The sequence below is a fragment of the Annulohypoxylon maeteangense genome (assembly GCF_022496945.1).
Source record: "Annulohypoxylon maeteangense strain CBS 123835 unplaced genomic scaffold GGS22scaffold_10, whole genome shotgun sequence".
Classification (NCBI taxonomy): Eukaryota; Fungi; Ascomycota; class Sordariomycetes; order Xylariales; family Hypoxylaceae; genus Annulohypoxylon; species Annulohypoxylon maeteangense.
This window is the reverse complement of record NW_025953257.1, coordinates 992,386-1,019,678: the sequence shown is the minus strand read 5'-3', so window position 1 is coordinate 1,019,678 and position 27,293 is coordinate 992,386. Positions and strand designations below refer to the sequence as shown.

The 27,293-nt window shown below is 47.2% G+C and overlaps 9 protein-coding genes across 9 annotated transcripts; 1 reads left to right on the top strand and 8 right to left on the bottom strand.

The window, feature by feature from the left end:
* Positions 1-218: 218 nt before the first annotated feature.
* Positions 219-2,372, bottom strand: GGS22DRAFT_165442 (putative rRNA pseudouridine synthase). The gene is made up of 4 exons (XM_047961679.1): positions 2,057-2,372; positions 1,838-1,994; positions 1,144-1,775; positions 219-1,081 (listed from the first exon to the last, which is right to left on the bottom strand). The coding sequence occupies exons 1-4, from the start codon at positions 2,169-2,171 to the stop codon at positions 534-536; spliced, it is 1,452 nt and encodes a 483-aa protein (XP_047818182.1). The 5' UTR covers positions 2,172-2,372; the 3' UTR covers positions 219-533.
* Positions 2,373-2,530: 158 nt separating this feature from the next.
* Positions 2,531-3,930, bottom strand: GGS22DRAFT_189476 (uncharacterized protein; the record flags this gene model as incomplete). The annotated part of the gene is made up of 3 exons (XM_047964857.1): positions 2,531-2,988; positions 3,044-3,803; positions 3,856-3,930. 3 exons carry the CDS (start codon positions 3,928-3,930, stop codon positions 2,531-2,533), a joined length of 1,293 nt encoding a protein of 430 aa, XP_047818181.1.
* Positions 3,931-4,010: 80 nt separating this feature from the next.
* GGS22DRAFT_22362 (FAD/NAD(P)-binding domain-containing protein) lies at positions 4,011-6,612 on the bottom strand. The gene is made up of 4 exons (XM_047966519.1): positions 6,385-6,612; positions 5,689-6,294; positions 5,559-5,633; positions 4,011-5,492 (listed from the first exon to the last, which is right to left on the bottom strand). Exons 1-4 carry the CDS (start codon positions 6,416-6,418, stop codon positions 4,387-4,389), a joined length of 1,821 nt encoding a protein of 606 aa, XP_047818180.1. The 5' UTR covers positions 6,419-6,612; the 3' UTR covers positions 4,011-4,386.
* Positions 6,613-8,619: 2,007 nt separating this feature from the next.
* GGS22DRAFT_22335 (uncharacterized protein) lies at positions 8,620-10,213 on the bottom strand. Its single transcript, XM_047966518.1, has 4 exons — positions 9,789-10,213; positions 9,667-9,730; positions 9,463-9,617; positions 8,620-9,404 (listed from the first exon to the last, which is right to left on the bottom strand). Exons 1-4 carry the CDS (start codon positions 10,042-10,044, stop codon positions 8,635-8,637), a joined length of 1,245 nt encoding a protein of 414 aa, XP_047818179.1. The 5' UTR covers positions 10,045-10,213; the 3' UTR covers positions 8,620-8,634.
* A 2,122-nt stretch (positions 10,214-12,335) lies between these two features.
* GGS22DRAFT_165438 (carbon-nitrogen hydrolase) lies at positions 12,336-15,316 on the bottom strand. Its single transcript, XM_047961678.1, has 5 exons — positions 15,039-15,316; positions 14,887-14,989; positions 14,501-14,827; positions 14,427-14,439; positions 12,336-14,369 (listed from the first exon to the last, which is right to left on the bottom strand). The coding sequence occupies exons 1-5, from the start codon at positions 15,069-15,071 to the stop codon at positions 12,488-12,490; spliced, it is 2,358 nt and encodes a 785-aa protein (XP_047818178.1). The 5' UTR covers positions 15,072-15,316; the 3' UTR covers positions 12,336-12,487.
* Positions 15,317-17,475: 2,159 nt separating this feature from the next.
* On the bottom strand, positions 17,476-18,596 carry GGS22DRAFT_22307 (uncharacterized protein). The gene has a single exon (XM_047966517.1). The coding sequence runs from the start codon at positions 18,176-18,178 to the stop codon at positions 17,612-17,614; it is 567 nt and encodes a 188-aa protein (XP_047818177.1). The 5' UTR covers positions 18,179-18,596; the 3' UTR covers positions 17,476-17,611.
* Positions 18,597-19,253: 657 nt separating this feature from the next.
* On the bottom strand, positions 19,254-20,561 carry GGS22DRAFT_165434 (uncharacterized protein). The gene is made up of 4 exons (XM_047961677.1): positions 20,209-20,561; positions 19,974-20,085; positions 19,700-19,910; positions 19,254-19,639 (listed from the first exon to the last, which is right to left on the bottom strand). The coding sequence occupies exons 3-4, from the start codon at positions 19,873-19,875 to the stop codon at positions 19,543-19,545; spliced, it is 273 nt and encodes a 90-aa protein (XP_047818176.1). The 5' UTR covers positions 19,876-19,910; positions 19,974-20,085; positions 20,209-20,561; the 3' UTR covers positions 19,254-19,542.
* A 2,113-nt stretch (positions 20,562-22,674) lies between these two features.
* GGS22DRAFT_165430 (uncharacterized protein) lies at positions 22,675-25,276 on the top strand. The gene is made up of 3 exons (XM_047961676.1): positions 22,675-23,460; positions 23,516-23,767; positions 23,823-25,276. Exons 1-3 carry the CDS (start codon positions 23,187-23,189, stop codon positions 25,067-25,069), a joined length of 1,773 nt encoding a protein of 590 aa, XP_047818175.1. The 5' UTR covers positions 22,675-23,186; the 3' UTR covers positions 25,070-25,276.
* On the bottom strand, positions 25,277-26,785 carry GGS22DRAFT_165428 (Der1-like family-domain-containing protein). The gene is made up of 3 exons (XM_047961675.1): positions 26,479-26,785; positions 26,136-26,409; positions 25,277-25,742 (listed from the first exon to the last, which is right to left on the bottom strand). The coding sequence occupies exons 1-3, from the start codon at positions 26,523-26,525 to the stop codon at positions 25,311-25,313; spliced, it is 753 nt and encodes a 250-aa protein (XP_047818174.1). The 5' UTR covers positions 26,526-26,785; the 3' UTR covers positions 25,277-25,310.
* Between the last annotated feature and the right edge of the window lie 508 nt (positions 26,786-27,293).

Below are 27,293 nucleotides of genomic sequence, written 5' to 3'. Positions count from 1 at the left end.
CTGCCGCAAAACCTCCGGGAGACCATCAGCTGCCTATTCAGTACCTAATAATAATACTAGGTCCCTAGAAAAAGCCTGACTAGGACGCCACATACCCGGAGGCGTAAATATAGGTGGGCACCTATGGTAGCAACATGTTTCTGCTTAGGCTAAGAATTTAATGAGTGGAAGTAGCTGAGACTGAATTTCTACAGTCATCTAACTTAGCAATTACGACACCATATCACACAAACAAGATCAAAGATCATAAGAACACTTAATATGTGCAAATACGCGGCATTTCCTGCTATCTACGTCGATTCAGGATCCGCACTCCATCATCCCCGACATCGAAACCTCATGACTGACGAGAAAATAAAAAAGGGTAAAAAAATTCCTAAACGCCGATTTTCCTGACCCTCAGAAACTGTATAATACAGCAGATAACGCCGTAAGCAAATGCATGTACATGCAATGGGGCAATAACCGACCGACCGAAGGTATCAACGAGAGGCTACTCGGGAGAGGTTCAACCTGGAATTCGAGGGGTTCGTTTATTCCGAGTCGGAGTCGGCTTGCTTGCCTAGAGAGGCGCGCTTGGCCTCCTTGGCCGCCTTCTTCTCAGCCTTTCGCTTCTTGCGCTCTGCCTTCTCCTCTGCCGTCTCGCCGTCGTGCTTCTTGCGCTTCTTCTTGTCGTCATCACCAGCAGCCGGTGTAGGCGCGGATGGAGTGTCCGGGGCAGGAACCGAGGCGGGGGCTTCCGTCATCGAAACATCAGCAACCGGTGTCGGTGCTACACCATCGGCTGGGGCGCTGTAGTCCTTGTACTCGGAGGTCCACTTGGCGGGGGTTGCCTCGTTCGCTCGTCCAAACTTGTCCAGCTTTCCAGATGCCTTAAGCTTCTTCTTCTCAGTAGCAGTAGGACCCAAGCCCCATCGGCGAGGGTACAGATCACGCTCCATGATGCATCGCTTCACCTTTGCCACTACACCGTGATCGCAAGAGGACATCTCGACGGTCGACATCATAGCAATGCCGAGAGCAATAGCTTCACCCTTCGTAGTCATCAAGACAACTTCCTCGTGTACCTCAATACCATCCTCTAGAATGTTTCGTTAGTTTAAGTGAAAAAAAAACAGAGGGCAAACCAGGCGCATCACATACCATATCGTAGAAGACCGGGAATCATAAGCTTTGCACCATAGCAAATGGCGTTGACGGTACTGTCCTTGACCACAATTCTCCTGTAGGAAGTGAGAAGGGTCTCAAGAGGAGAAATAACTTTGCGTAGGTAGGATTCGTCACGAGTGTTGTCCATCGTCCATTGAGCATCGAGGACATCATGGAGTGTGACTAGATCCTTCGTCTCGTCCATAGCACCACTTCGCACACGTCTCAGCTCTTGCATGTGCGCACCGACACCTAGCAAAAGACCCATATGGACGCATAAAGTTCGGATGTATGTACCCGCCTCGCAACTGACCCAGAAAATGCCAAGGTGGCGGTCATTGTCGAATTCGATGACTCGGCTCTCGTGGATAGTTCGGATACGAAGTTGTCGCTTCACAGCGGAAATTAGAGGAGGTCGTTGGAATAGAGCACCGGTCAATGTTTCAAGTGCGCGGGAGAATTGCGCTTCTCCACCAGGAAGCTTGTCGTGTAATCGAATGACGGCAACATATTCTTTTCCAGCACCTTGTTGAGATTTTACAAGTCGAGTAGCACGGTCAATGCAGACGATCAAGCAACCGGTAACCTTGGGATCAAGAGTACCACTGTGGCCAGTCTTTTCAACACTAGAATCGCAGAATTAGTCTCCTGAAAATATTTCAATCGATTCTAGAACAGGCTACCATACCGTAGGATTCTCTTCACCCAAGCAACGACTTCGTGACTGGAAGGATTGGAAGGTTTGTCGAGGTTGATCACGCCGGAGCTAATGTATGACTTGAGATCTCGAGTCAAAGGCGAGCTGCCATTGGGGATGGGAGTGAAATGTCCGGTTCGGACAAGAACTAAACAGTGATATTAGCATTGCAAGCAAATATTAAGCTTCTTTTTAATCCAGTTCACGTACGTTTGTCGTAGTTCTTCAGCAGCAACGGCCATGTGCTCGTGTCAAGAGACGGAGTGACCGCGGTAGGCTTAATTGAGAACTCGTCCTCCTTGGGCTTAATCTCTTTGGTTGCCATTTTTGCCAGCCGTAGTATTTTACCTTTTGTAGATATTCAAACACACTCACGACGGTGTTGGCGGGAAGAAAGGAACTGATTTGTTCCAATGGCAATTGCAAATGGAGTTTTGGATGTTGGATTTAGACGTTTTGCGAACTCTCTACGAATTGGAAAAAAAAGAGAAAGCTCCAAAATTTTTCTAGTACCGTTGTGTGGGGAAAAGTAGCCGTTGATTGATCCAATCCGACAGCTCTAGCTGCCACTAATCCTAGATAGGAATATCGATAACATGGTCCAGTACAAGTCAATTATCATCCGAGCTCTTTCCGTGCCATGTTCCACTTTTAACATACTTTTTCTAGAGGGTACCTAGGTACTTATCCGTGATTCTCATAAGTCTCCAGCAACTTTCGAATCTTCGTCTCCATCTCATTTTTCTTCTTGAGCTTTTCCTCATTTGACTTGCGCTTTAGCATAACCTCATTGGCCAATTCGAACGGACATAATGAGTCCTCTAACTCTTTCAAGACTTGTATACGGTCCACGCCAGAAATGTCACTTGGTCTTATGGCTCCAGCTTCAGCGACGGCCTTGTCCCAAGCCTTAGCCACCTCCCACTTTCTAACGTCATCGGCTGATAGCCCCTCGGGCTGCGTGCTGAAATCGCCCGATAGAAGCATTGGCAAGAACTTTTCGTTCCTCTCATGGATGCCGCCTCCTATGTCCCAAAGCCCCGTTAGGAACTCGTCACAGGGATTCGTAACTGCCGACCAGTCGAAGTCGAGAACCGACGTGATGCGCTTGGTCGCGCTGTCATATAGCACATTGTTCAAGGCTATCGAGATGTCAGCTTTCGATTCCAGGATATGGTAGTATGGTTCTTAACGCACTCAGATCTCCATGCACCAGAACCCTTTTGTCAGTGTCAACGCTCTCTAGGACTTTGCCCACGCCACCTGATGCGAGAAACTTGTCAATTTTCTCCCTCAATCCTCCATATTTCCATCCTTTTAGAAATGAACTTTCGTCCGCTTCGCTCAATTTCGCCTGTAGAATAGCGACCCAGTATTCCGCATATGAGTTGAACGGCCCCCCTTTCAGAAGCGGTGGTTGTCCGCCTATGATAGCACCGCTGTCATCTATAGTCAGCGCTCCAAATTTAGTCACCGTTTCCGGTATCTTGGCGCCCTGTATGGCGGCGAAGATTTTCGCTAGTTGTTGGATGACATCTATCGCATCATCTAGAGTTAGTGAAGGAAATTGACCGTCCAGGTCTGAACCTGGCTTAAACTCGCTCATTGTCCACCCGAATCCCTCCTCACCCGGCACATCTGGATATCTGCAAGGAGCCCAGGCGTAAACCGCAGGCACCACAGGAGGTAGCCCAGCAGATTGTATGGATTGTCTCGCGAGGTGTTGTGCAGCAATATCGTTCTCGACGCGGTTGGCGTTGTTAAGCCCCTCAGCAAGAGGGTTGCTCATACGGATTACTAGCGTCGTGACGCCTTCCTCGGGCGGCGCCGAAGTACATGGCTGCTGCCTGGAAAATGTTGCCGGGGTCGCCGGGGCCTCTAGATCCACCTTGTAGATGAAATTGTTGAAGTGGAAGGGGCAGTGCTCAACATAGGCAATCGGAGTTACCTGCGTTGACTTGGACAGGTAAGTGGGACTGTAGTATGCCAATCTATCAACGAGAACTTACCTTCAGATTGTACTGCTGCAGTATTTTCTGCAGAGCATCTAACCGGCGTTGAAAGCCTTCTTGATTGATATTCATTTTAGGCTGGCGCGTTGAGGCGTAGTTGAAGTAGAACGGGCGATGTCAAGGTGAAAAGAGAAAGAATTTGACGAGTCTAAGGTCAAATATATATGCCGTTGATTTGGAATCGATAATGGCTTTCTGGTTATGTTACTGTAGATCACATGTGTATATGCGGCAAAGATTAGTTCCGGTCTATTGGACCAGACTTCTTGTTTGGTATGTTGTTGGTCTTTTAGAATTATAGATTTCTAATCACTCCTCTGGGTGAGATGGGTCCGGAAACATAGCACTTCATAGGCCATCCATGTCGCGAACCAATGGTATACCAGTGCTGATATTATCCTCTCTTTGGATGGATGATAAATGCTATAGAAACAGGATCAAGGAAAATTGTATTTGAAGTTGCCATTATGTTATTCGATACCCAGCCACCAACGAACCAACGTCATCTTATAAACCAGATACTAGACTCTACTTCGAGGATGGATGATTAATATCTTTAGGACTTTGATCATCTTTGTGTTTTTGAAGCCACTCTTCATTGATGCTGCGGTAATCTTCGGGTCCGTAGGGGCTGTACATTTCCACTAACATGCCCCCTTTTCTGTGTGGCTTTAGCCCAAGGTCGTGCTGTAGTAGATCAAGATATGGGACAGCATCGAAAATAAAGTTGGGGCCTTTATTGCCCCATTCGGTAGGATAACGCCATTTTCCGAATCGATTGTGCAGCATAGTATCATATTGTAGTTTTGCTGTTGCCTCTTTGCTTTCAATTGCTTTTGCGGGATCAATTGTCAGCTGTCCCTCGAAGTAGGCGTTGATCCAAAGTGCGCTAATGTGAGCCGTAATGATATTGCTAAAGTTCGTCTGTAGTCCTATAAATGCTACGTCTCGGGGGCGTAAGAATCGGGGAGACGGCGGTATTAGGAATCGGTATAGCATATAAGGTGTCAGAGGCATACGAGACGTCGCCTCGGTAACGATGCCCTTCTGATCAGATAGAGGAATGAAATCCTTATTCCAAACCGGCTGTCTTTTGAGCCTTGGAAAACGCTGTAAGATCTCTCTATCTGCAAGTTCGATAAAATCATGCCGATTTGCCAGATCTTCTGGGGTCGCTTGATCAACTACTTGGTGAGGGATACCAAGTTCTTTCTCGATGCCCTCTGGAAGAAATTTCATAGGCGGTACATGTTTCCAGCCAGTGTTGGCGAGAAAAGCCTCAGATTCGAATTCAGTGCCGTCTGCTAAGTGGACTTTTCCTGGGCTTAAGTTGGATATCTCACCAATGTGTATCTCAACTTTATCGCTCTTGATAAGTTCGAAGATATCCTGATCGTAGTTGAGAATACTGTAGCTGCAACCGGTGAACATCACCTCCAACCAGGGCTTCAATTTTGCCGTATCCGGATGTGAGTCGAATTTATTAAGTGTGATAACGTCCTGACTTAGTATGTTCCAGAAATGATCAACTATAAATCTACCAATTGGGGTGCGATGATAGAAGTTTCGTATGCCCACATAACCATCGGCATCACCCCAGATACATGGACTAAACCAAGTAAGGAAGCGCGTATCTAAATTATAGGATTAGAAACATCCGACAAAGGGACGGGCGACGAAATAGATTAAGTTGAACTTACTCGAAAGCTTTTCAATCCATTTCTTGAAGGGGGTAACATATGGTGGAGCCATCCATACTGGCCCATGACCACTTGCTACTCTGTTGGTTAATATAACCCATGGTTCACGGAGAAGTTATCGGGAACGCACATCTGATAACCCAGTGAACCTTAACACCAGCTGATGCGTATTGATACACAGCATCCCACCCCGACTTTCCGGCTCCAAACACCGTGACGGTTTTCGCTTTTAAAGTGTCGCTGTTCTGCGGGAAGTCCTTGCTGTGAAATAGCTTCCCACCGAAATCATCTTGTCCTTCAAAACGTGGCATGAAAGGTTCCGACAATATGCCTGTAGCTACAATGAGTCGACGCGCAAAGATTTTGGTCGGAGCCTGGTTCGCTGGCTGCACGGTTAAGATCCATCCACCTTCCACTGTGTCTTGATGCTCTGCGGTAAGGACTCGAGTTTCTAGCCGTATGAAGTTGGTGATCCCGAATTCTTCGGCATACGTCTTGAGATATGTGTTGATTACTTCTCCAGGAATATGCTCCCCAGATCTGACATTGAATTTCTCGCTGCTCATCGGAAAATCGGGGAATTCATACGTTCCAAGGAGGTTATTGCTCTTAAGCCCCGGGAAAAGCCGATCCTTGGCCCATTTTCCGCCCACCGTAGACTCTCCATCGAAAACCGCTATTGTTCTGTCGGGATTAAGACAGTGAAACTGCTTCGCAGCAGCTAGACCGTGGAATCCTACACTTATATTAGCTTAGAAATTCATTCGTCTGTTTTGTCTAGCCATGATTTTCATACGCTAGATGAGAAAGAAACCTTGATACGTACCAGCACCTACTACCACGTAGTCGAGCTTCTCCATGATGGTAGAGTCACTCTAGGTTGCGCGAGTAAACCTGCGCAAGTGCAACATCTGGTTCCATGCCATGGCGCATAGGTCTCATTTAAACTCGGTTCTTACCGAGTAAATAAGTGAAAGGGGATAACCTTAGCCCGTAAGGATTTTGGTAGGACTATTCAGCAAGCGCCAATATTACCACATATTCAAGGAAGGAATGAGATAAGACATGAGGTGTGTTGGAACCAACGAGGTTCGGACGACTCTTCCAATTGTCTCTTGGCCCGTAACACGTAACCAATGGAAACATTTGGCTAAAGAAGTAGGACGACATCATGAATGCAACTAAATCTCTCGGCTGTTAGCGCTGAGCGGCTGTGCCATCCTACTTCAGCTCGCAAAGAGCCTAGTCTACCTAATAGGCATATAATTGACCATATTAAGTAGCGTTAAGTTAGGTCGTAGTTAGTAGTATGCCTGATAGGTTCTATTAATCCGGAATTGTCTTCTTTTAATGTCGTGCACCCGCCATGCGGCACTTGTTTGGGGTCATTCGGTTACATTGCAGTTGCGGTGTATGTTAGACGTATTGAATGGAATATAGCTTGAGAGCTGCCAATCAAGGAGATTATCATTTATAACATGAAAATCGCGGATTATGCGCAGTACGATACATATTCTGCCTGCCTAATATTAATAGGTGATACGATAGAAGGAATATCAATAGGTTCTAGGTAGGTAGTAATTGTAGCGAAACATAACCTTGGAATAGATGATGTTAATATGTAGTAACCTGTCTTAGGTCATCATGACATAAAGAGAGAGCTTCTCTATGCCTGATTGGCGTATATTAGGAGATGTAGATTTAAATAGTGTGCTCTTCGCTTCGTTTCCGAAAACTTCTTACACCTCTAATGTCCGACATGGCACCCATCGGGTTGTAGTAAGGATTTTGATAGTTGCGTTGACACGTGTATCAATAATGAAATCCAGAATATACGCTAGCCTTCAAACAATATCTTGAAGCGAACCTTCCTCCATGTAGGTACTGATCCTACCAATGATGCATGCATAACACAGTCATATGGGCGAGATGTTAGACGACTGACTGGCTATCAGACTCTTTGCTATAATCGTCCCATAAGAAGACCATGGCTCGGTGAGCCATTATGTTACTGAAGTCCTACTGCAGGGCCAATTGCGCAGTGAAACTCATCATCATGCCTGGTGGTTCTGAGTATGGGTCTTCATAATATGAGTGGAGGCGACAGAGGTATGGAAGCGGGTCGAACCCTAAAAGAATACAGACTGAGAGGATGTCCGACGACGGTTGTCGGTAGGGTTCACTTGTATCAATAATTCTCCTAACATAGGTGAGATCATCCGTCAACGAAACCAACGGTATATGACGAGCGAATCCGACAAGCCCCTTTCATGCGATGGGATCTCTTCATTCATGTGGCGTGTGCGATGTATATCCATATCCGCGAGTTAGAATGAATAAGAGATAGCGTGAATGTCGTCGGAGGTTATGTATCCTCTGCTATTAGGAATAGAATCCGCTGCGAGCATCCGCTTCATACTAGGTAGTAAGTATCGTTCGGCTAGGATACTTTTAGGCCAAGGGTTTCTATTTATCACTTTAGTAAAGATTTCCGTGGAGCAGGAGTCAGACTTACCTTGGAACCTTTGCTCTTGATCCTTCTCCAACTGGAGAGTTGTAAGTTGTATTCAGTCTAAAGAAACGAAGGGGCAGAAGAGAGATGGTTAAAATGGGGATAGGGGGTAAGTAAGAAATATCCCAGAGCTCTTGCCAGATGTTACGCCGCGCTTAACTCAGCAATCTCCCACATTACTCCCAAGCGCGTGTCAAGTCGCTGGCTGCCTAATCAGGGAATTTATAACTTCTTCATAGAAATCTAGGGTTAAATCACCCCAGCAGGTACTCTCGACGATCCCTACACTGAACAATGAACTACCACTCGAATTTTCACCCCCACCTACTACAGATATGCAAGTACATCCATCTCATCATGACAAAACAATCATGTACCCAGACCACCTTCCGGCAGATCCAAGACTCTCACCAACTCCGTTTCCGTGGTATCACTATTACCTCTCCAACCCAACATACCCACTACTCAAACAGCGGGCCATACCTCAACGCCATGCTAATACACACAAACATCCAGCTCAAAGCAGAGCCATAAAAAAGACAACACGTAACACGACACCCAAACTCACAGCGCATTCCCCATCCCATCCCCACCCACCATCGGCGCCCTCGGCGGCGCCCCATGTCTCCCATACCCCGGATGCCCCAACACAGGCGCCGAAGGCATCGGCGGGGGCGGAGGAACCGGGAACCCATAGCCACCCGCACTATTAACGCCCTCCTGGAGTTCATACCCATCATCGCCCACCAAACTCGCCTTTTCCTTGCCCTTCTTATCGTCCCAAGGGGACACGATATCGCGATCAGGACTAATAGCAACACCGATATTATTATTATACGCGGCCTTTTCGACGGGCCAGGCCCTGTTATTCGGGGCCTCGACGCCGCTGACGGGGCTGTTGTACTGCGAGGTGTAGGGGGAGAAGTACGGCGGGAAGGTGGACTGCGTGGCGGCGCTGACGGGCGAGTCCTCCCACCCGCGCAGCGGCTTCTGGCTTACCGGCGTTTCGTACATTTCGCCGGCGGCGCCGCCTTGCGACGGGGGCCAGTTCTTGCCGATTTGCGATCGGCGGCGTAGGTACGCCTTTCTCCTACGCTTGCCGTTGAGGACGATGCCGCAGCCAATAAGGGCGAGGATGACGACGAGCCCGCCGACTGCGATGCCCGCGATGGCTCCGGAGTCTAGGGGGCCTTGAAGTCCTGGTCGTGAGAATGTGGCTGTGGGTGTTGGGCTCGTCACGTTCAGGGCAACTGTGGAAAAGATGCTGCCTTGTAACGGGATGGTAGCTGGTGGCTCGAGCCGCAGATTACAGGCGCCATCTAGGATTGATATGACTGTCATGGGTATTATGTTAACTCATGTCATATCTGAGGGGGTTGTGGTGAGATTTACAGTTGCTGAGGTAATGACCATTTGACTCAGAAGTTAAACACTCATGGCATTTATCGAGATTATAATCGGTCCATTGATCACAGTAGCCATATATCGAGCTACTGGATGAGAGGTTTTGATATTGTATCGCTGTCTGGATGTTTTTACATGCGAAGCTAATAGAATTAGCAATGGATATGTGGATGGGAGCTCATGGATACATACGAGGTAATACATGGGCTTGTTTGAGCTTCAAATAAGCATTCGTTAACGGCATATCGCAAGTTATCTACAACGCGAATTAGTAAGTCTAGGACGTATGCGCAGGGGTGCGGGTGAGTGCATACAGAGCATGTACTGTAAGTCTGAGGTGTTTTGTTGCCCTTGGACTGTTGAGTAAGTGCTTGTTGACTCGCAACCGATGCAGGCCTGATAGACTTGACCATTTGATGTGGTACTATACGCCGACTCGCCGCAGACGATCATGTCCTCCGTCGTCGAAGAAAGAACATTACCGCATTGCGTCCCACATGGCGATCCATTCGCTACAAGTAAAGGTGATGATATACGCCAAAACGCGGCGAATATGAGAGTGCGATACATTATGACCACTACTCCTTCGGCAATCCTGCCTGTAAGTGAGGGGCGTAGGGCGATATCAAGAGGTTTCAAATATGCGTCGCTAATCGTACAAGGACTTGAGAAGGATGTCGTTTATCTCTCTGCAGCTAAGAAAGAATCCCTGAGGACCTAATGATCAATTGGTATTGAGGCTCAAACGGAGGTTTATAAAGTTCCCGAGAGATATATAATTATGGATAGAGACGGAGATATACAATGTAAGGGATAGGATTGAGCGCTTCTTGGACGCAGCGGTATCATCTCATTCCCAATTGAATGAAGTTTCTCAGCGAGAAGAACATGACCATAAGCGCGAATGGCTTAGTGATAACTAGCAATCTGGCTCGACCGCCTCGTGAGATCTAAAGGCACATCACCCTCACTAAGCCTGATCGGTGTAGTATGCAAATCATTGCACGATTCGAAAAGGGAAGAGGAGGAAGAGAGGGGGCCGAGCGGAGCAATCATCGTGATTCGGTGGGGTCGGACAATCGGGACTAAGTCAGGATGCACCTTCTAAAAAGTTGGGGGCAGGATGCAGGTGAAAGACAATCGGCCAATGGGAATTTAGAGCACGTGTGTTAGTCTTCGGTTCCGGCTGCAGGGAACCCTGTCCGTGCCACTTTCCAAGGTGGAGATCCAGGTCGATAGCTTCGGATACGGCCGTTCATTGGCGTTGATTGGAGATGCTTAAAGTGACCCACTATAACTTTTATCCAATAATTAATAAAATGTGCCTAGCGAGCAAATATCCCCCAACTTTTATCGATCCATCAACTTCTCAATCAGTACACCACCAATCTGACGACCACCTGGGCATTCAGCTAATTTTCGTCACGGCACACGTTAGTACATAATCGGCATAGTTAACGTGCAGCTATCCATCGATGCAGATTCATCTTCCTGCGAACCCCCCCAAAGGAACTTACTACGCAGATCCCACCTTGGGGTCCCTCGGGGGTCTTCGGGGGCGGCCAGCCCCCCCTTGTATGCAAATGCAAATGTACGAAGTACGCTGTGCAGAATAAATGTGCTTTACATGCGAGATGGCCGTCGACCGAGAAATTAGCCGTCTGGTCTATCATGCAACGGAAAATGTTTTGTTGCCTTGGTTGCGATATTGCCACGGCCAATTCGGTCCCCCTAGTGGCTGAGCTGACACAGTACATTGAGGGAACGCGGCACATGTCCCTCTGTCTCGTCACGCGTATCACATCAATGAAGTCTCTCACCAGCGAACCGCCAGGAGAATTTTGTGTATTAACCTTGGAAGCGATCCGGGCTGTCGGGACTTGATGACGAAGGAATCGGAGCTGCCATTCGTCCCTATTCGCTCAATTCCCTACGGTGCTGCATAGAATGTCTTACCATTCCAAGCGCTCGTGGCAAGAAAGCAAACATTCGAGAGCTGGCGATTAACAAGTAGCCGTCTCGAAAGGAAGGGATTATTAGACCACATCGTTCGATTGTGATTTGCTCGTAACTTTAGAGACCCGTGGGAAGGCTGTAAAGTCGGCTAAGCCATCAGCACCATAATTCGAAACGGCCGATACGGCTTGCCGAACTTTCGGGTATCCTTCACTATTCATTCGGAATACCTTCAATCGCCAAAAATAAATATGTTGGTGATTACCTAGACACTTAGTAAGTGCCGGATTACTTGCGTAAAGCACGATCTCCCCACGATCGTACGCGCCGGGTAGATGGCTTAGCATACAAAGTTCTACAAGGCGACATCTGTTGGTTTGATGTTTTCGTCGACACCGAATTTACAGATGAGCACCAACATGCATAAAAACCTTCTCATGTACTGGTGTTACATAACCAATCGCCATCGATCCAAGTTCTAAAACTAGATAGGCGAGAGGGAACCGTTCAAACAAACAATCCTATGTAACACTCTATTCGTTCGGCGTGTATCTGGCTTCGATGACTGGCCAGCCGAGAGCAAGCCAAACTGCCTTTTAGGTTGGTGCATCAGCTCAAAACAATCTCAACCAAGTAATCGTGCTGGGGTCCCGAAAAATGTCGGCAACCCGAATTCCTGGGACGCAAGGGCCGATCCACGAAATGGATCCTTCCCGTACATTTATACGGGCTCTCAGCCCTGTTAGACTCGAGAATCTGTTCAATCAAGTATTCTTGAACGCTCTTCTTTATATTGAAATCGAGGTAAGTGCCTGTTTCTTCTTATTAGAAAGTCTACCAAGATGGTGGCATCTATATCACAAGACAGACTTCCGCAGCGCAAGGCCATACACCGATGTCAGTTCACCCAGAGACAGAGACTTTACTTCAATATCAATATCTAGTTACAAGTGTCATACTACCTAAAACTAACATACACAGCACATTCCCCCGAACTCCTCGCTACAGCAAGCAAGATAATAATAACGTCATGAAGTCTTGATACACTTATCCATATCTACCATACAGCACTCCTTGGTCTCTCTTCCCTCACTTCAGTATTTTCGTCGACACATTTCACATTAATTACCTGTTGTTGTTTCCTTGGTGGCACCGGCATGCTTTGGTGGTTGGTGCTGCCGTCATAGTCTGGAGGGAGTATCATGGCTTTAGGGGTTGGCGGAATTCTTTCTGGGACGAACTTGGGCGCTCGTGCTTTGGGCTCTGCGAAAGCCCGAGGGGAGTGAGTACTCGGGTTCGATTCGGCAGGCTTTTGAGAGAAAACAGCCTCCTTGCTTAAGGCTGAGCGCGAGTCTCCCTTGCGATGCTTTGTCGTCTTGACTGGCAGCGACGCCTCATGCAGCTCGCGGTCAGCGGCGGGTTCAGGGTTCTTGTACCTTGTCGGCTTGCTAGCCACCGGTACAGGATTTTGTCGATGCCGATGAGACGGCGACGTTGTATTAGATATGCCTTCGCTCTGGTGTCTAGTGTGGCGGTTGGACTCATTGGTCAACCCCCGTGCTTCACTAGGTAGAGGTGGAGGGATCTCATTGGAAGTCATGCGGCCATGGGAAGTCTTCTTTGATAGGCTTTTCGGCATTGTCGTACTGCCACTACGATGTCTGCCACGACTTGCCGGGCGAGCAGGCGTCCCTTGACTTGTTTCAAGAGGCGAAATTGGAGATTCGTTTGAAGCTTTACTTCTCGAGTGAGACCTTTCACTGCTGTATTTCGGGGAGTCATTTGCCCTGGCGTGTCGAGAACTAGAGCGCCCGGTATGAGGATCTGACTTCGTTGGACTTCTTCTGGCAGAGTCCTTCCGCTTAGCCAGTAGTACAGCGGCATAATCCTCCTCGTCAACGTTACATATGAGACTATCACGTCTCGGTCCGGCCAAGTCCCCCTGGAATACCATTAGGTCTGCACCAAGTTTTTCCAGATCCGGAGACAGCATCGCTGGCGTAACGCCAGGTGTTATTTTCCTAGGCGATGCTTTAACTTCCTGGTCTCTTTGTCTCATCACACCAATTGGGATTGATTGAGGTGATTGATCTACTGTGCTAGTAGATTGTGAGTGACGGGTCCTATGACGGCTTGCATTGCGGGACTTTGTTGACGTGGGTCGTCTAATAGAGGCCTCGCTAGTCGTGGGAGGATTGTTGAAATTGCTAACCAGTCCAGAAAATTCGGCATCGGGATCTAGATCAACACTTCGAGGTGTAAGGTCATCCGCTAATTCATTAGGGTCAGTACCTAAGGGAGACCGCTTCCAAGAATATTGGGGCGAGATTGGAGACTCGCCATGCCTTGTGCGTGGAGCACTTCGACGACCGGATTCCATGAGCGGCTCTGGACTTTCGTTACTTGAGCCAGTGGATGCACTAGGCTTTCCCGATAGAGTGGACGAGGCATTCGAGGTATCCGATGGCCCTCCTTGGCTTGATTCGTCGTTTGGTTGCATCATGAATTCGCTACCCGTCCCACTGGCTGATTTTTCTTCTCCTTCCGGTCGGTACACCAGTTTGGCGTATGGGGCGGTTTCCGTATCAACGACTAAAAGTTCCTTTGCTCCTCGTGAAAGAACACCGTATACATTGACTTCGCCGTCCTGGATCCCGATCACCGCACTGGTGCCTGCGTACACAGCATTATCTTCAACTCCAGTCCGGTTCGCAAATATTACGATGATCTCTTCCTCAGTTTCGGCGCGAATCAGAGGCTCCAACCTAGTTAACCAGTAGGTTAACGTATCCAAATCAGGCTCTGAGCTTTTACTCGAGTAGACTCCGAAATCTTCGGTGGTAAGCCAAGCCATGCTTAGGATAACTACATTCGCGTTGGATTCTAAGACATGGAATGCGAATTCAAAAGCATGCCATGGAGCTTCGAATTTATAGGGGCTAATGAATAAGTTAGTACCCAGGTAGGGTGCGCTGTCTGTTAAGTGAGCCGCTTACTTAATATCCATACCTGGTGATTTTAGTTAGCAAGACAATGGCTACACTATCACGACATATCACAGGAGACTTACAAATACCCATGGCTACATTGCCCTTGATTCCGGGAAGACGACCCTTGAAAAAGCCAGACCCCTCAAGAGCCCATGTTTCATCGGTATAATACAGATGACTCTTTCGATAATTCCCAATAGTGTCTCCGTCTTGGTTCACCATTAACGCGGAATTATAGTATTCGGGAGACGTTGGCCATTGTCTTGACACATCCATCTTCTCGGGGTAGCCGACGATTGTTGTGCAGTTGTACTTGAGAGCAGTCGTTCTCGCCCATACGGAAGAGATTCCTGCGCCAGTCGGCTCGAGGAATGGAGAGATGTCGCGCAGAGATCGGAAGTTGTAGCCTAAGTTGATTAGTCTGTGTTCTCGTCACATACTTACACAATGGTAACTGGGTACTTACCTGTAACCGCTAATTCGGGTAGGACGAGAAGGTCCAGGTCTTGAGGATTCGCCTTATTGAGGATGGCATCGGCTCGATTTAGGTTGTTATCGACATCGCCGACCTTAACACACATTAGCTTAACGACTACTATCTTTACTTGGTTGAAATACCTGAGGCGCAAACTGCAAGCACGCGATCTTCATTGTCGCAACTTCTTCCCTATCTTGCTACCCGATAATAGTTGTAGGGAGAACCTTTATCGCCGATGGCTGGTGGTGGGGAAATTTCAAGATGACGACGTTGACTTTGCTAGAACAACTTCCGCTTTAGTCCAGGCAAGACGGCGCCACCTCCCGCGACAGCTGGACAATAGTCAGACTGCTTCACAACAACTGGAAAGTCTCCGTATTGTGCAGAAGTTAAGATCACGATAGTAACGATATATGCGAGAGCGGGATGGATCGTACGCACCAGAATAGCGCTTGTACTATTAAGACCCAGGCCATTAATGGCAAGTATTAGGTACCGTACTAGGTATCGCACTAGGTACAGCCAAGTGGGGTCGATTTGTAGATTATTCGGCTCCAGGCCTGTTCCTGCACCATTCAACACACGAGCCACTGGTTAGATCATTCTACAGAATTCGTGACAGGGGGTCATCATCCATCGCAGCCACTTACAAGGACCGATTTAGCGCTCTACAAACGGCAGGCAGGGGCCATCAGCAAATCATTAGAACCCGTCCTACCGACCCATAGGTGTGGAAACCCACTGGCTCGGACCTAACGGATGGCTTCTTTTAGCTCTTTTCTCACCTAAGAGCGCTATGGATATAGGTATGCATCAAGCCACTGAAGAATATGTGCGCTCTTATTATCGGTGTGATCATTTGGCTTTTACATATCTCATAACCCCTACAGCTTATTCGTTCAATTACTATCCTATGAGATTCATGGATAGATTCGGTTACGCTGTCCCGAATTCTTACGTAGCCCTCCAGGTGTGAGTTCCAATGCCGACTTACTTGCGGAGGTGCTTTTCTACCTTTCACTAAATGTGTGTTGCATTTATGATTCGGTCACAATATGTCAATATCTATCTCATTCTCTCAACTCTTGACCCCACCTCTATTCTCGCCTAACAGCCTAGGAGCTCGCAAGCTATTGACATTCCCAGATGGTGGCATCGGCGTTTAAATAGCAGCATGGGAGAAATAAAACACTCGGCCGATAATCGAATGATTGAATGATGCCCAGGTGTCGAGAACAATCCTCCTCAACCAATATATTACCAGCATTTGATGCATGCTGTAGGCGGGTATGTACCTACGTACCCCTATATTTTAGGCGCTACTCCAACTTGCAGAGCCTTATCAGCGGACCCTCCCGCCCAAAGACGTCACACAGCGACCCCTAGAGTTAGGGGTATTTTCTGCAGCGGAATATTATCTTAAGCGAGGTCCAGTAACATTTCCACACCATCCTTTTCCAACTACCACTGTTTCATCAATACCTCCCAATCGCTCCTGATTACGATAGTATAAGACTTTGGCATTCTAGATATTCGGCAATTGAACATACTGTATCTGTCGGTACCCCCTGTTCATGGACTGCTGGCCGCAGCTCCGCCAAGACGGCGCCTCAGTACTGCAGGCGATCATCCGACAAATATAAAAGATATAAAAAGACTTTCACGCCCCTCTCACCTATATATATGTATACTCGTGCGACATACTTCAATCCTTCCCAGCAATATTCGTTGACCGCAAGTTGATAGCCTTTCGCTGTGAGGGACTCATCATATTTGACCCCTCTTAACAAGGATTTTTCAAGAGGCAACCTCTATATCGGTTACCTATAGTTACACGACTCTTCGATACACGACAGATACGTAAGCCAAAATGGCCAGAACTGGAATCTGAACGGCTATTATAATCCACGCGACGAGCCTAGTGTAACTGAAGCTGCAGGGGGCACATTACGGCAACGAGAAACTACCAAGTAGGTGCCTCGTAAGTACGATTTAGGGAAAGAGGTTTCCTATCTATACTACTAGATAGGTAGGTAGGTAAGTAGTCTAATAATATTAATTTCAATAGGTATCTATTGCGGAGTTATAAATCTTTTGCAAGTTGTACGTGGTTGGTTGACCAGTAGCCCCTTTTAAGGCCAACCGCGCGCTTATTCAAACTCCAATATGAACCCAACTCAACTGACCTTAAAAGAGTGTTTGACTACGTTTACTGTCTAATTAATCCCATTATTAAACATAAAAACTAGAACCAGTCCCTCTCACACATCACCCAACTTCTCTTTAAAACCCATTTAGGTCATGTTCAACCGCACTTGCAGGGCGAAACCGGGTTTGGTCCTGCGTCTCCTAGGTACGAGCTCGAGTTGATATTAGAGAAGCCGAAGAACGCCAGACCATTGCGAGTCGAACTTCGTAAAAGTATTGTTAGCTTATCATGATATTTCTGTCTTGAATAAGACGGGTATTTGTGGAGCTTACTTAACTAAGGTCATTATACCAGCGTCGCCAGTTTCCGTAAATCCCCACGACGCGAAGTAGCCACTTCCTTCGCATTCCCGATCATACCACTGCCAACTTTGCATATCGGTTCCTTCGGGCGGCGTTAGAGTAAGCATGCAGCGTGAGCCACCCGCGCTTCCATCGAGGAGCCTGAAGCCTATGGTCACCGTATGCTTCTGAACGTCGACGTCTAATGAAGATCGTTTCTCAGCTATGATATCTCATCTAAACTAGGTTTGGGCGCAATACCTCTAAACATATCCTCGACTTTCCACGCGGTGGAGGATGGAGTACTGTTTCCGTTGTCCTGCCGTCCCACGATCAAATCGCGCCGCTGAGCAGTTGCCTGAGGATATGTTGGCATGGTCTGATTAGAGATATGAGATGCGGCATCCAGGTCATCGTCTGAGAACGCGAAATATGCCAAGGAGTTTTCAGCGTTATTCACAAGAACGACGACGACGAATCCCTGATCGCTGTGTCCACCGTTAACAGTGTACGAGCTGTTGGCGCTGCAGGAGGTTTCAAATGATGCCACGCCGCAGTCTGTCCCTTCTACGACCTTGACATTGAAGTTGCAGCTGAAGATATCGGTCGTGTCTGCTCCCGAGGTAGAGTTGATGACGGTGAAGTGCCAGGCGCAGATCGTGTTGTGTTGGAGTTTGGTGCGGCGGGTATCGGATACCGTCAATTGCCCTGTCGACTCGAGCGATGCCGCCGGACGAACAGCCGCGAAGCCGACAGCGAAAAAGAGAAATCTCGACAAAGGAATCTTCATTTTGAATAACTTCCAATTGTTATTTGATGTTTTTGACTTGGTATATTGTCGTTGACACTAGATTGAGGTCTCATCGATTCGGACGGCTGCTTATATAGCCATTGAACTCCCCGAGCTTCGTCGCCTCCCGACTCAACATGATGGAATACTGCCGAATGTCTCGACTGCACATCAAGGATCCTGCCTCAGAGCAAACGACGGCACGTCCGCATATGCAAACATGCGCGACATGAACTGGGTCCATGAGACACCAGACAAGCGGTATGATGTTGAAGAATCGCGTACCCGCCTCGCTTCCGCTTAAACCTAGTCGTCATCCGCGTGGGGTTTTTAACTTAAGGTATGGACTCACGGGTCACAGCAAGGCGAAGTAGGTGTGTTTGCTTCGAAGCCGCGTCTTCATGCAGTATTACGGACCAATGCAGAGTGCGGTCACTGCAGTGATCTGGTGGAACTTCGTTGACATAAACCCGTCGGCTTCCCGCAGCAGGTTATATATATGAGAGCCGATAGATCACATTGGCCTCGTTATCTGCCTGGTCTGCCTGGTGTAGGTTTGAAACATTGACGTATATAACTGGGCCATGATGTAGGAACTCATGTCATGATCATGGATATACCTCCTACGATGGAAATTTTGAAACTTCATCGAAGATACCCCTGAAAAATGGTTAGCCTGTCCTATCGGCAGTAGGGCATGGTTGAGTTGCACGAGGTTACTAGCGTAATCTTACGTCAACTAGCACATCTCTATACGAGCTTGTGAGATGGATTTTTAAGACATCTGGAGCGGTACTGCGGTTCTGGCAGTTCAGATTTCAAGAAGTCTGCTAGAAATGCCGGAGAAAGGAGACTCTCAATTACAACAGATATCACCGAAATTCATTCCAAGACACGTGTCCAGGATTCAGAGAGAAAGATGCAAGATTGGTCTCAGCTCTCCGTATTTATATCTTATCACTGGCTATTACGTTGGAAAGAAGTTAAATCATCGTATGCAAGAAGAAGGGGGGTATATTTGGTCTCAGCTACTCGTAGAAATTGAAACTGCCCTCTCTATACCTAGTACCTGCGATCCTTTTAGCCATTTGAAATCCATCGAATCAAGTAGAGATTTGGTTATAGTCCTAGTACGAATAATTGTTCATTGACGACAAAGATGAATACCTATATAAAGGTACCTTATTCCAACCCCTTTTCCCACACACCATGACCCACAAATAATTATGATATGGCCATACTTCATATTCTCAGGGAATTAGAGAGAATAAGAGATGATCGACAGTGAATGAATGATAAGAAGCAAAAACTAGCAATGGGATGAGTCCCCGCTAAGGCATCCCGTAACATTCATCCTCTGAAAACTAGACCACTTCAACTTGGCTTGGACCAGCATTTCCAAGATGGGCCTGTGTATTAATGTGATCGAATCCGAAGAAGGCACGCTTGTCTTTTTCAGGACTTAACAGTTGAGAAACGTCAGCAAAAAGAGACATTATCATGGTATACGCTTAGACTTACGAGACCACAGTCATAACTGCAGCATCATTTCCGGGTTGATACCCCCAAGAGATCGACCAGTCATTGTTGAGGCAGTTGTAGTTCGAGAATGACCAAGAGCTTAGATCTGTATCGACAGGGGCCGTTGCGTAAACTTCACACCAGACGCTGGTGGGAGATCCATCCACAATGAGCATAGTCGTAACGACTTGGTTGGTCGACCATAGAAGCTCTGCGAGGCGTGTTAATTATTGTTTTTTTCTCTGGCACGGAATGGTGTCTTTCATCAACTGACCTCGACTTAGATCCTGAATCCTCCAAGATTCGGAATCAACCTGCCTCTCCTGAATTGCTAGTCCCTGGGTTAGGGATACCAGGAACTGGCAGACGAGCGGGACAAAGAATTTCTGCATGTTGGGATAGATGATATGAGATATTAGAGGTTTTAAGGAGTGTATCTTGATGTGGAAAGAGAATGATGCTGGTGTTGATCCAAAATGGTCTCGCCGTCTGTGAAGTCTTATACTCACTTAAGGTACCAGGTATATGTTGAGGCACTATCGACGACAGGCAACCAGGGATGAAACGGCATCCCACAATCTAGCTAGGAATATTGATGTCAAAGATTGACTCGTATATCCGTGTAAGGGAAACACTGAGTGGTCTGATGATCACAATTTCTTTTCCCGAACTTTGATTCAACATCGACAAAGGTTACGGCGAAGATGTTGGATATGGTGTCGATGCTATTGAGGTACAAACACGCCAGTAATTGCTAATCATCTAGGAGGTCGAATACGATCTTTCATTATGGGCTACGGCCGGTACACTCCGTAATGGGTAGAAATCATGATATGAACTAGGATAGAGCGTCGAGTGGTAGTTGACTGGTCGAATCACAGGTATCCCCAAATTTGATGCACTACCCCTTCAATATATTCGATATTAATTAACACACTGAAGAATGTACAATCTTCATAGTACCTAACCTTACCCATTGGTGAGTTACTCGTGCTACATCGCATATTGTCAGCCTTACCATAATTATAAGACTTATTTACTCAATCCCACGCCCATCCCTGCGGTAAGTTCCGTATTTCAAAGTGTGATAACAGAAAAGACTCATAATGGGATATTTAACACAAAGGGCAATGCTTTTACATCCCGATGATAAGAGTTTCAATTCCTGGTAATCAGGTATACATCATCTTTGATATCCGAGAGTCTGCAACATCCCTTGATACTCCAATTGGCCACAGGAAGCGTATTCTATTATTGGTAATTTCCTCAAACTGGCATTCTAGCAATGTTGGGTAGTGACAAGCTTGTAGGTATGCGCTCCTAAATCTGTTCCTGCATTGAGTAACCGTGATAGTGTGACAGGTTCGAGTGATGCATCTTGAGCCATCAGATCTAGTTCCACGGCTTGTTCGGAATTGGGTGAAAGTTTCCTGTAATCGCTGGGGAGGATGTCTGTTGGTTGTACACAAAGGCAATACTAGGTCTCTGGGCCAGGTGATGGTCCTACTTTGCAACAAACACGGGAGATAGATAGCACCTATACTCCGTTGGCGCTGGATGTTCGTTACAGAATCGCAACAGTCAACTTATTGTACAGGGCCATTCGTGCAAGCAGTTTATGTTGTATATATAGATGGTGGGCGGCGGGCATAGCAGCAGAGGCTCTTTTGTATGAAACTATCGTGTGCCATGGCATTGGAAGTTAGACCGACAGGGATAGCAAACTCCATACTGGTCGTGTTAATAATGGCTCTTTGGTGCATACCTAGTATCTATGTACAGAAGAGTGAGGTCCATGGACTAGTAAGAACGACGTAGCATAAGCGAGATCTTACACAATTAAGCGCCGAGGTAGGGGTCTATCTGATTAATGGAAGGATTCTTGGACTACCAACATCGCTTATCGGGATTTCTTAGGTAAAGGAAAAGTCTATGTTCAAATCCCGCTGTGCGAAGTATTAGCAGCTATGTTGGATTCAGCCTTGAAAGATGGTGAGATTTTCCACCTCAAACACGATGCTGATGCTAGGATAAATTAAGTTGATTAGTTGGCTCGAAGTAAGGGAGATGAAAAGTCACGTGACTTGGCTTTAGGCGAGATTGCAACTGGTTTTTTTAAGTGAATGTATGATTATGTCATCAGGATATCGAAGTCAAATTAGTGGGGAGAGTCATGTATCTTAACACTATTCTACTCTTCATTTTCTGCAATTGTAAAGTTTTTTTCATCACTTATAACTCTCTGGATCACTTTCACTCGATTTTACTTCTGTGTGTGTTGACATTTGAAAAATTCTATTGATGGATTCATGAAGTACCTTGTAACAACAGCAAGTTTGATTGGGCACGCTTGCAGCAATGCAAGCCACAGTCACTATTGTGATCGCGCCCGATTCTCATTTTCTTGGCGCCCTGTCAAAGACCAACCTTGAACCGGTCTTACTGCAACCTGCACCTCGTTTATTAGGTTCAGCTGAATTGCAGACTCTCTGGATTCTTCTTCATATTTTCCTTCGGAGCTCTTCCAAGGTAAATATTTTGATCTTATTAACTAAGCGCTAATGTGCGTGTAGGCAGGTCAAGCGCTTGTCTATATAACGCAATGTTACTCTGTGCTGTCTTCTGATGGCCCTTCGTTGCAACGAAAAACTTGAGTGTTTAAGATTCGGAGTATTTGGAGAGCCTGCTTAGTGCTCTCCCCAATTCAAGCTTCTTACAGACGCCGATCCACCGCCGTCTTCCTTGCTCGTGTTGCATATTATTGGTCCAATGTTTCCTAGTTCGGCAGGCTGCCGGTCGCTGTTCTGGCCGGCGTCTACGAGACCACTCATATCGCGTTCTACCACCGTCCTAGCTATTCACCCCTGTCCAGTCGTTTCGACCTCCCCGGACTTGAGATTCCAACCTTCAAGATTGGCTTTCTACTTCTTCCCACCGGGAGCTCCATTCTCGCGCCTCTCGTGGAGTAGTCTATTGCTCCCCATTGGTTGATCATGAATTTGAATGGCTGGAAGGATATCGATGTCATTCTCTGGATTTGACTCTGATTGGCCTGACAGTCTACGTAGTTTCTCCCCTCATTAGAGCAACCAACAATTCATGCTATAATGGGAAACAACTCCACGGCTACACATGCGCTTTTACGCCGTTAGTCTTTCAGAATTTCAGCTAGGCTAACACGGTCTACACTCCGGAGCCGCCTTTCTTGCATACGGCGACTTTCGGCCAAGGATAAGATGCAGTCTCCAACCTATATGTACATACCGACGACCCTCAAGTTCAGCCAAGTCTCGAGCTTTGCGTCTGATTCCTATTCGTATCTTTTTCTAGACGCACTGGTTTGTTAGAATTATACCATCCACCTCCAAAACAGTCAGCATTGTGGTTGGTGAATAGGTAGACTAGTGCGATGTTCGAATCATCAAGACGGTGCCTTCTCTCTCGTCCAGTCTAACCTCTTCCTCGTTAACCTCCTCTTTCATACGACATGACCTCGTGTTTCGTCCTCTTAATATTTTCTCTCCTCTATTTTCAACAAAAAGCCGTAGCGTTACAAGTCACTCCGGGGTCATCATGTGCGTCGGTCTGTTTGGACGATCCAGCAAACCAAGATGCGTCATCAACAAATTCGTCAGATATCGTATGCAATGATCAAGAATATTCGACCACGACCGCCGGCATCAGATTTAAGAACTGCGTCGAATGTTTACAAGAGAGTCATGCTATGAGCAATGGGGAAAATGACATATCTTGGTATCTATGTACGTGTTCACTATCGCCAGATATGTGAGTTGACGTACTGACTTTCAACTCGAGACAACCTACGATACTCTGTTGACGTATGCATATACGGTTTCCCAAACGCGACAAAAACCATATCGTCTCCGTGTGATATTGATTATGCTTGCCGACCTCTTAAGCAAGCATTAGAGACCGGGAATCTGAATCCTGACAATGGGACTCAGCTCGACTATTGCACTGCAGATGGTGGCGCATTCAATGGCTCTCAGCTGCAAGACTGCGTCCAGTGTTTCCGATCTAGTGCTAACCAGTTTTACATGTCAAATTGTATGACAATTAATCCTCACTCTCGTGGAAGAGGACGTTGACTAAATTTCAATAGTTCTCACGGCGTTACAGGCGGGATGTGAGCAAAAGCCCCAAGCCGGCGACCTCCTTGGTCTTAGCGGGTCATTGTTCACTCAATTTCAAGTGAACATCACTGCTGCTCCTCAGAATCAGACTACTGCCTCTGATGACAAGTCGAAGACTACCATGACCACTGGCGCCATCGTTGGTATTGCTGTCGGAGCTACATTGCTATTTTTGGGAGGGACGGGGTTGTTCTGGGTCTATCACCGAAAGCAGAAATATCTATATGGTAGCCCACTCGAGTCGCAAAATGGACGAAAATCTATCTCGCCGCCTCTCGTGGGCAACTATTCGAATTACTATGGAAACACCCAAAACTCTCTACCGACGAACTGGAAGACGCGAGCTCAGCAGCCTTACACCAATAATGCCGACTACTATGATCAAACGGAGAAGGTAGTGCAAGGTAACCCGAAATCGAATTATACATACAATCCGAACCAATTAGGCCTACCCACCCATCCTGCCTACCTACCGCGGGTCGCGAGCCGAACAGCGTCTCGGAATGACACGCCTAGCCCGCCACCACCGATCAAATCTAATAAACCTGATGATTTCGCCATAAATTCTTATCTGAATGCGGCACCTTCAATGAACCAAATAATACCGACCCCGTATATCCCGGCCGCCGCAACAACAGCAAGCGACAAGGGCCCCTTACCTCTGCTACCTACGCAATTCCAAGCTCAGCCATATCTATATCCTCATCTTCAACCCCCTCAACCCCAACCAACTTATCCAACGCCTCAGGTAACAATATCGCTACCAAACCACGCACCTCCACCCCACCCAATCTTCACGAGCGCCGCGCCCCCTCCCCCACCACCTCCCGGCCAGCCTGCTCCTCGGCTATCACTCCCTAGCAAAGCGCGGAAACCGATGAAATACGTGCCACCACGAATAACCGTCGACCGTCCACTCGAGGAAGTAACACCACCGCATAGCAGAGATCATGATGACTACGACGACGACCGGGACGAGGTCCTGTCCATCGGGTTCGAAATACCAAACCCCACGCCTCGGCGCGAGCAAGAGGAACCGCCACGGTGGGGGCAAGAATCACACGTAGGGTACGGGATAAGGATGGGAACGCCACCAGAGCAGCATCGGCAGGAGCCGCAGGTTGCCGAGCACCGCGTCGTAGACCGGCGACGGAGGGTGACTGAGTTCACGGACATGGCGTCTATTCATTCAACCCATAGCGATTTGTACGGATAGTGTAAGATCTCGGATAGTTAAAACGAATAATGATACATTGGTGGATTTTTGTCTAGGAAAAGCATCGAGATCTACGGGAGTTTGGGAGATGTTTTATATCGGGACATAGCATGGATATGACCATACTGCACATTTTACGGTGGGAGCATTGATGGCTATCACCGCGATAACATATTAAGTAAATTAATGAGAAAATCTTCACATTTATCGTCCATCATTAACTATTTAAACACGTGCTGTCTTAACCTAAACGTCTACCAGGACCCTTACTCCTCCATGAATCCGGTAAAGGACCGCTCCTAGCTCCTTCCCTCTGGGGCTGCTCTGCTGGTCCGGGGGTAGTTTCCCCGACCCCCAGTGCATCCACAGCCCATGTAAGGAAACCTGGAGTCGGAATGAGGTTGATGCCGTTGCCGAACTCGGGGTATATCCGAGTTAAGAAGTCATGCAGATGAGCAGCAACGAGACCCGTCAACCCGATCTTCAAGCTAACCCAGCCACCAGGGAATAGGAGCTGGACAAGCAGGAGACAGTAAGGCGTAAGTTGTGCTGGGATAGTGATGATGTAGAAGTGTGCGTTCATGCCTCTCTGGTCTTGCGTTGCTGTATAGCATAGTGCAGTGAGTAATGCATGCAGTAATAGCATGCCTTCGGTGAAAAATGCGTTTAAGGGCTAATGTCCTAGTTAGCCAGCTATTTCGCCTCGAACTATGGCCAAGATTACACGATAGATAAATTGCACGAAAGCAACCTATAAAGGCTAAGTATGTAGGGCGCTTAAAACCACCCGAGTAAACGCGTCCGAAGACATTACTCGAGTCATCCAATGAGACATCCCACCATGCCCACACTCCTAGCTGACCCTAATGAGGTATGCGAATGACGGGCCAGTAGCAGTGCAGGGGTAATCTTCCTCAGTTCCAGGAACCGTCATAGCTGTAGTGCGATATCACTATGCGGGCAGATATATGAGGTGTGTTTAGGTGTTTACAAAGACAGGTAATGCAGCTTGAAACGCGGACGAGGAAATACGAAATGTGAACAGCAGAAGGAAATAATGACCTACACAAATGACACCGGCGACGAATATCAAGTACCAGATCACGTCCGCCTTATTCTTGAACTTAGGGTTGCCCTCGAGCTGGCTCAAGTATGTGAAGACGAAGTATGTATCAAATAGCACAGACATTCCCGATCCTGTCAACAGGAAGCTTGTTACAAGTCGGTAAAGCCCAGGAGGATACTTGAAGATCAACGAATAGTGGAAGATGAAGGGCTCGGCGCTGACCATGCCCGTGTAGAAAGCTACAGAGCACAGAAATACAGCTGTTGCGACCGTCCTGTTGAGGTTCTATTAGCTTGATGTCTCATGCGCGCAAACAGCTCAATCGAGGAGCAAGGAAGCTTACCTAGCAATAGGAGGTGTGCCCATATAGACATTGAGTATGTCGGCCATGATTGCGATGGTTTGTGGATAATGTTACTACCGGCGTATTGTGATCAATGTGCGAAACAACGATTTTCAATCGTGCAAGTCTCCGTCGAGGAAGTACGGTACGCCAAAGACACGTTTTACTTTCGGCAAGACTACTTGAGCCTCAAGGTGGCAATGACGAATATGGTGGCACGACACGCAGAGACGCAGACAGCGCTGCCGTTCGCATGTTGGTTGGCCAATTGGGGAGCAGCGCTCGGTTATTAATGGGAGGGCAGGAATGGAATGTGAAGGAAGAGAAAATTTTGTTTCGTGTCAAATTCGAGCGAAAGGAAAGATAAGCTTGATTCTTGCGCTACACGAGCCACATAATCCACTATCGTGGCGGCTTAGATAATATGCTGTGGCTAGTGGAGAAAATCCCCTATTTGATTGCTGAGTCATCACCCCCTTTTCTTTAACAAACTCTTGAGGCTGCCCAGGATCTACCGATCAAATACCAAGTCTTAATAGAATCCATGTAAGTGTCACTCCGATTAGAAGAATATGGGGTGAAATATCTCTATCATGTTTGCTAGTGGACCAAACATCGACCCCCTTCCAACATCGACATTAAAACGATAGCAGGTTTTGATTGACAGAATTATGTGTGTTCAGATGGAAAAAGTCAATAGTAACCTATTATTGCCATATTGCCGAGCTTAGATTCTGCGGCATTAAATCGATGCCAAGTTCTGTGGCTTTGAACTTAAAGACTTTAGGCGACAGGTATTTAAGTTTGTGAGTTGC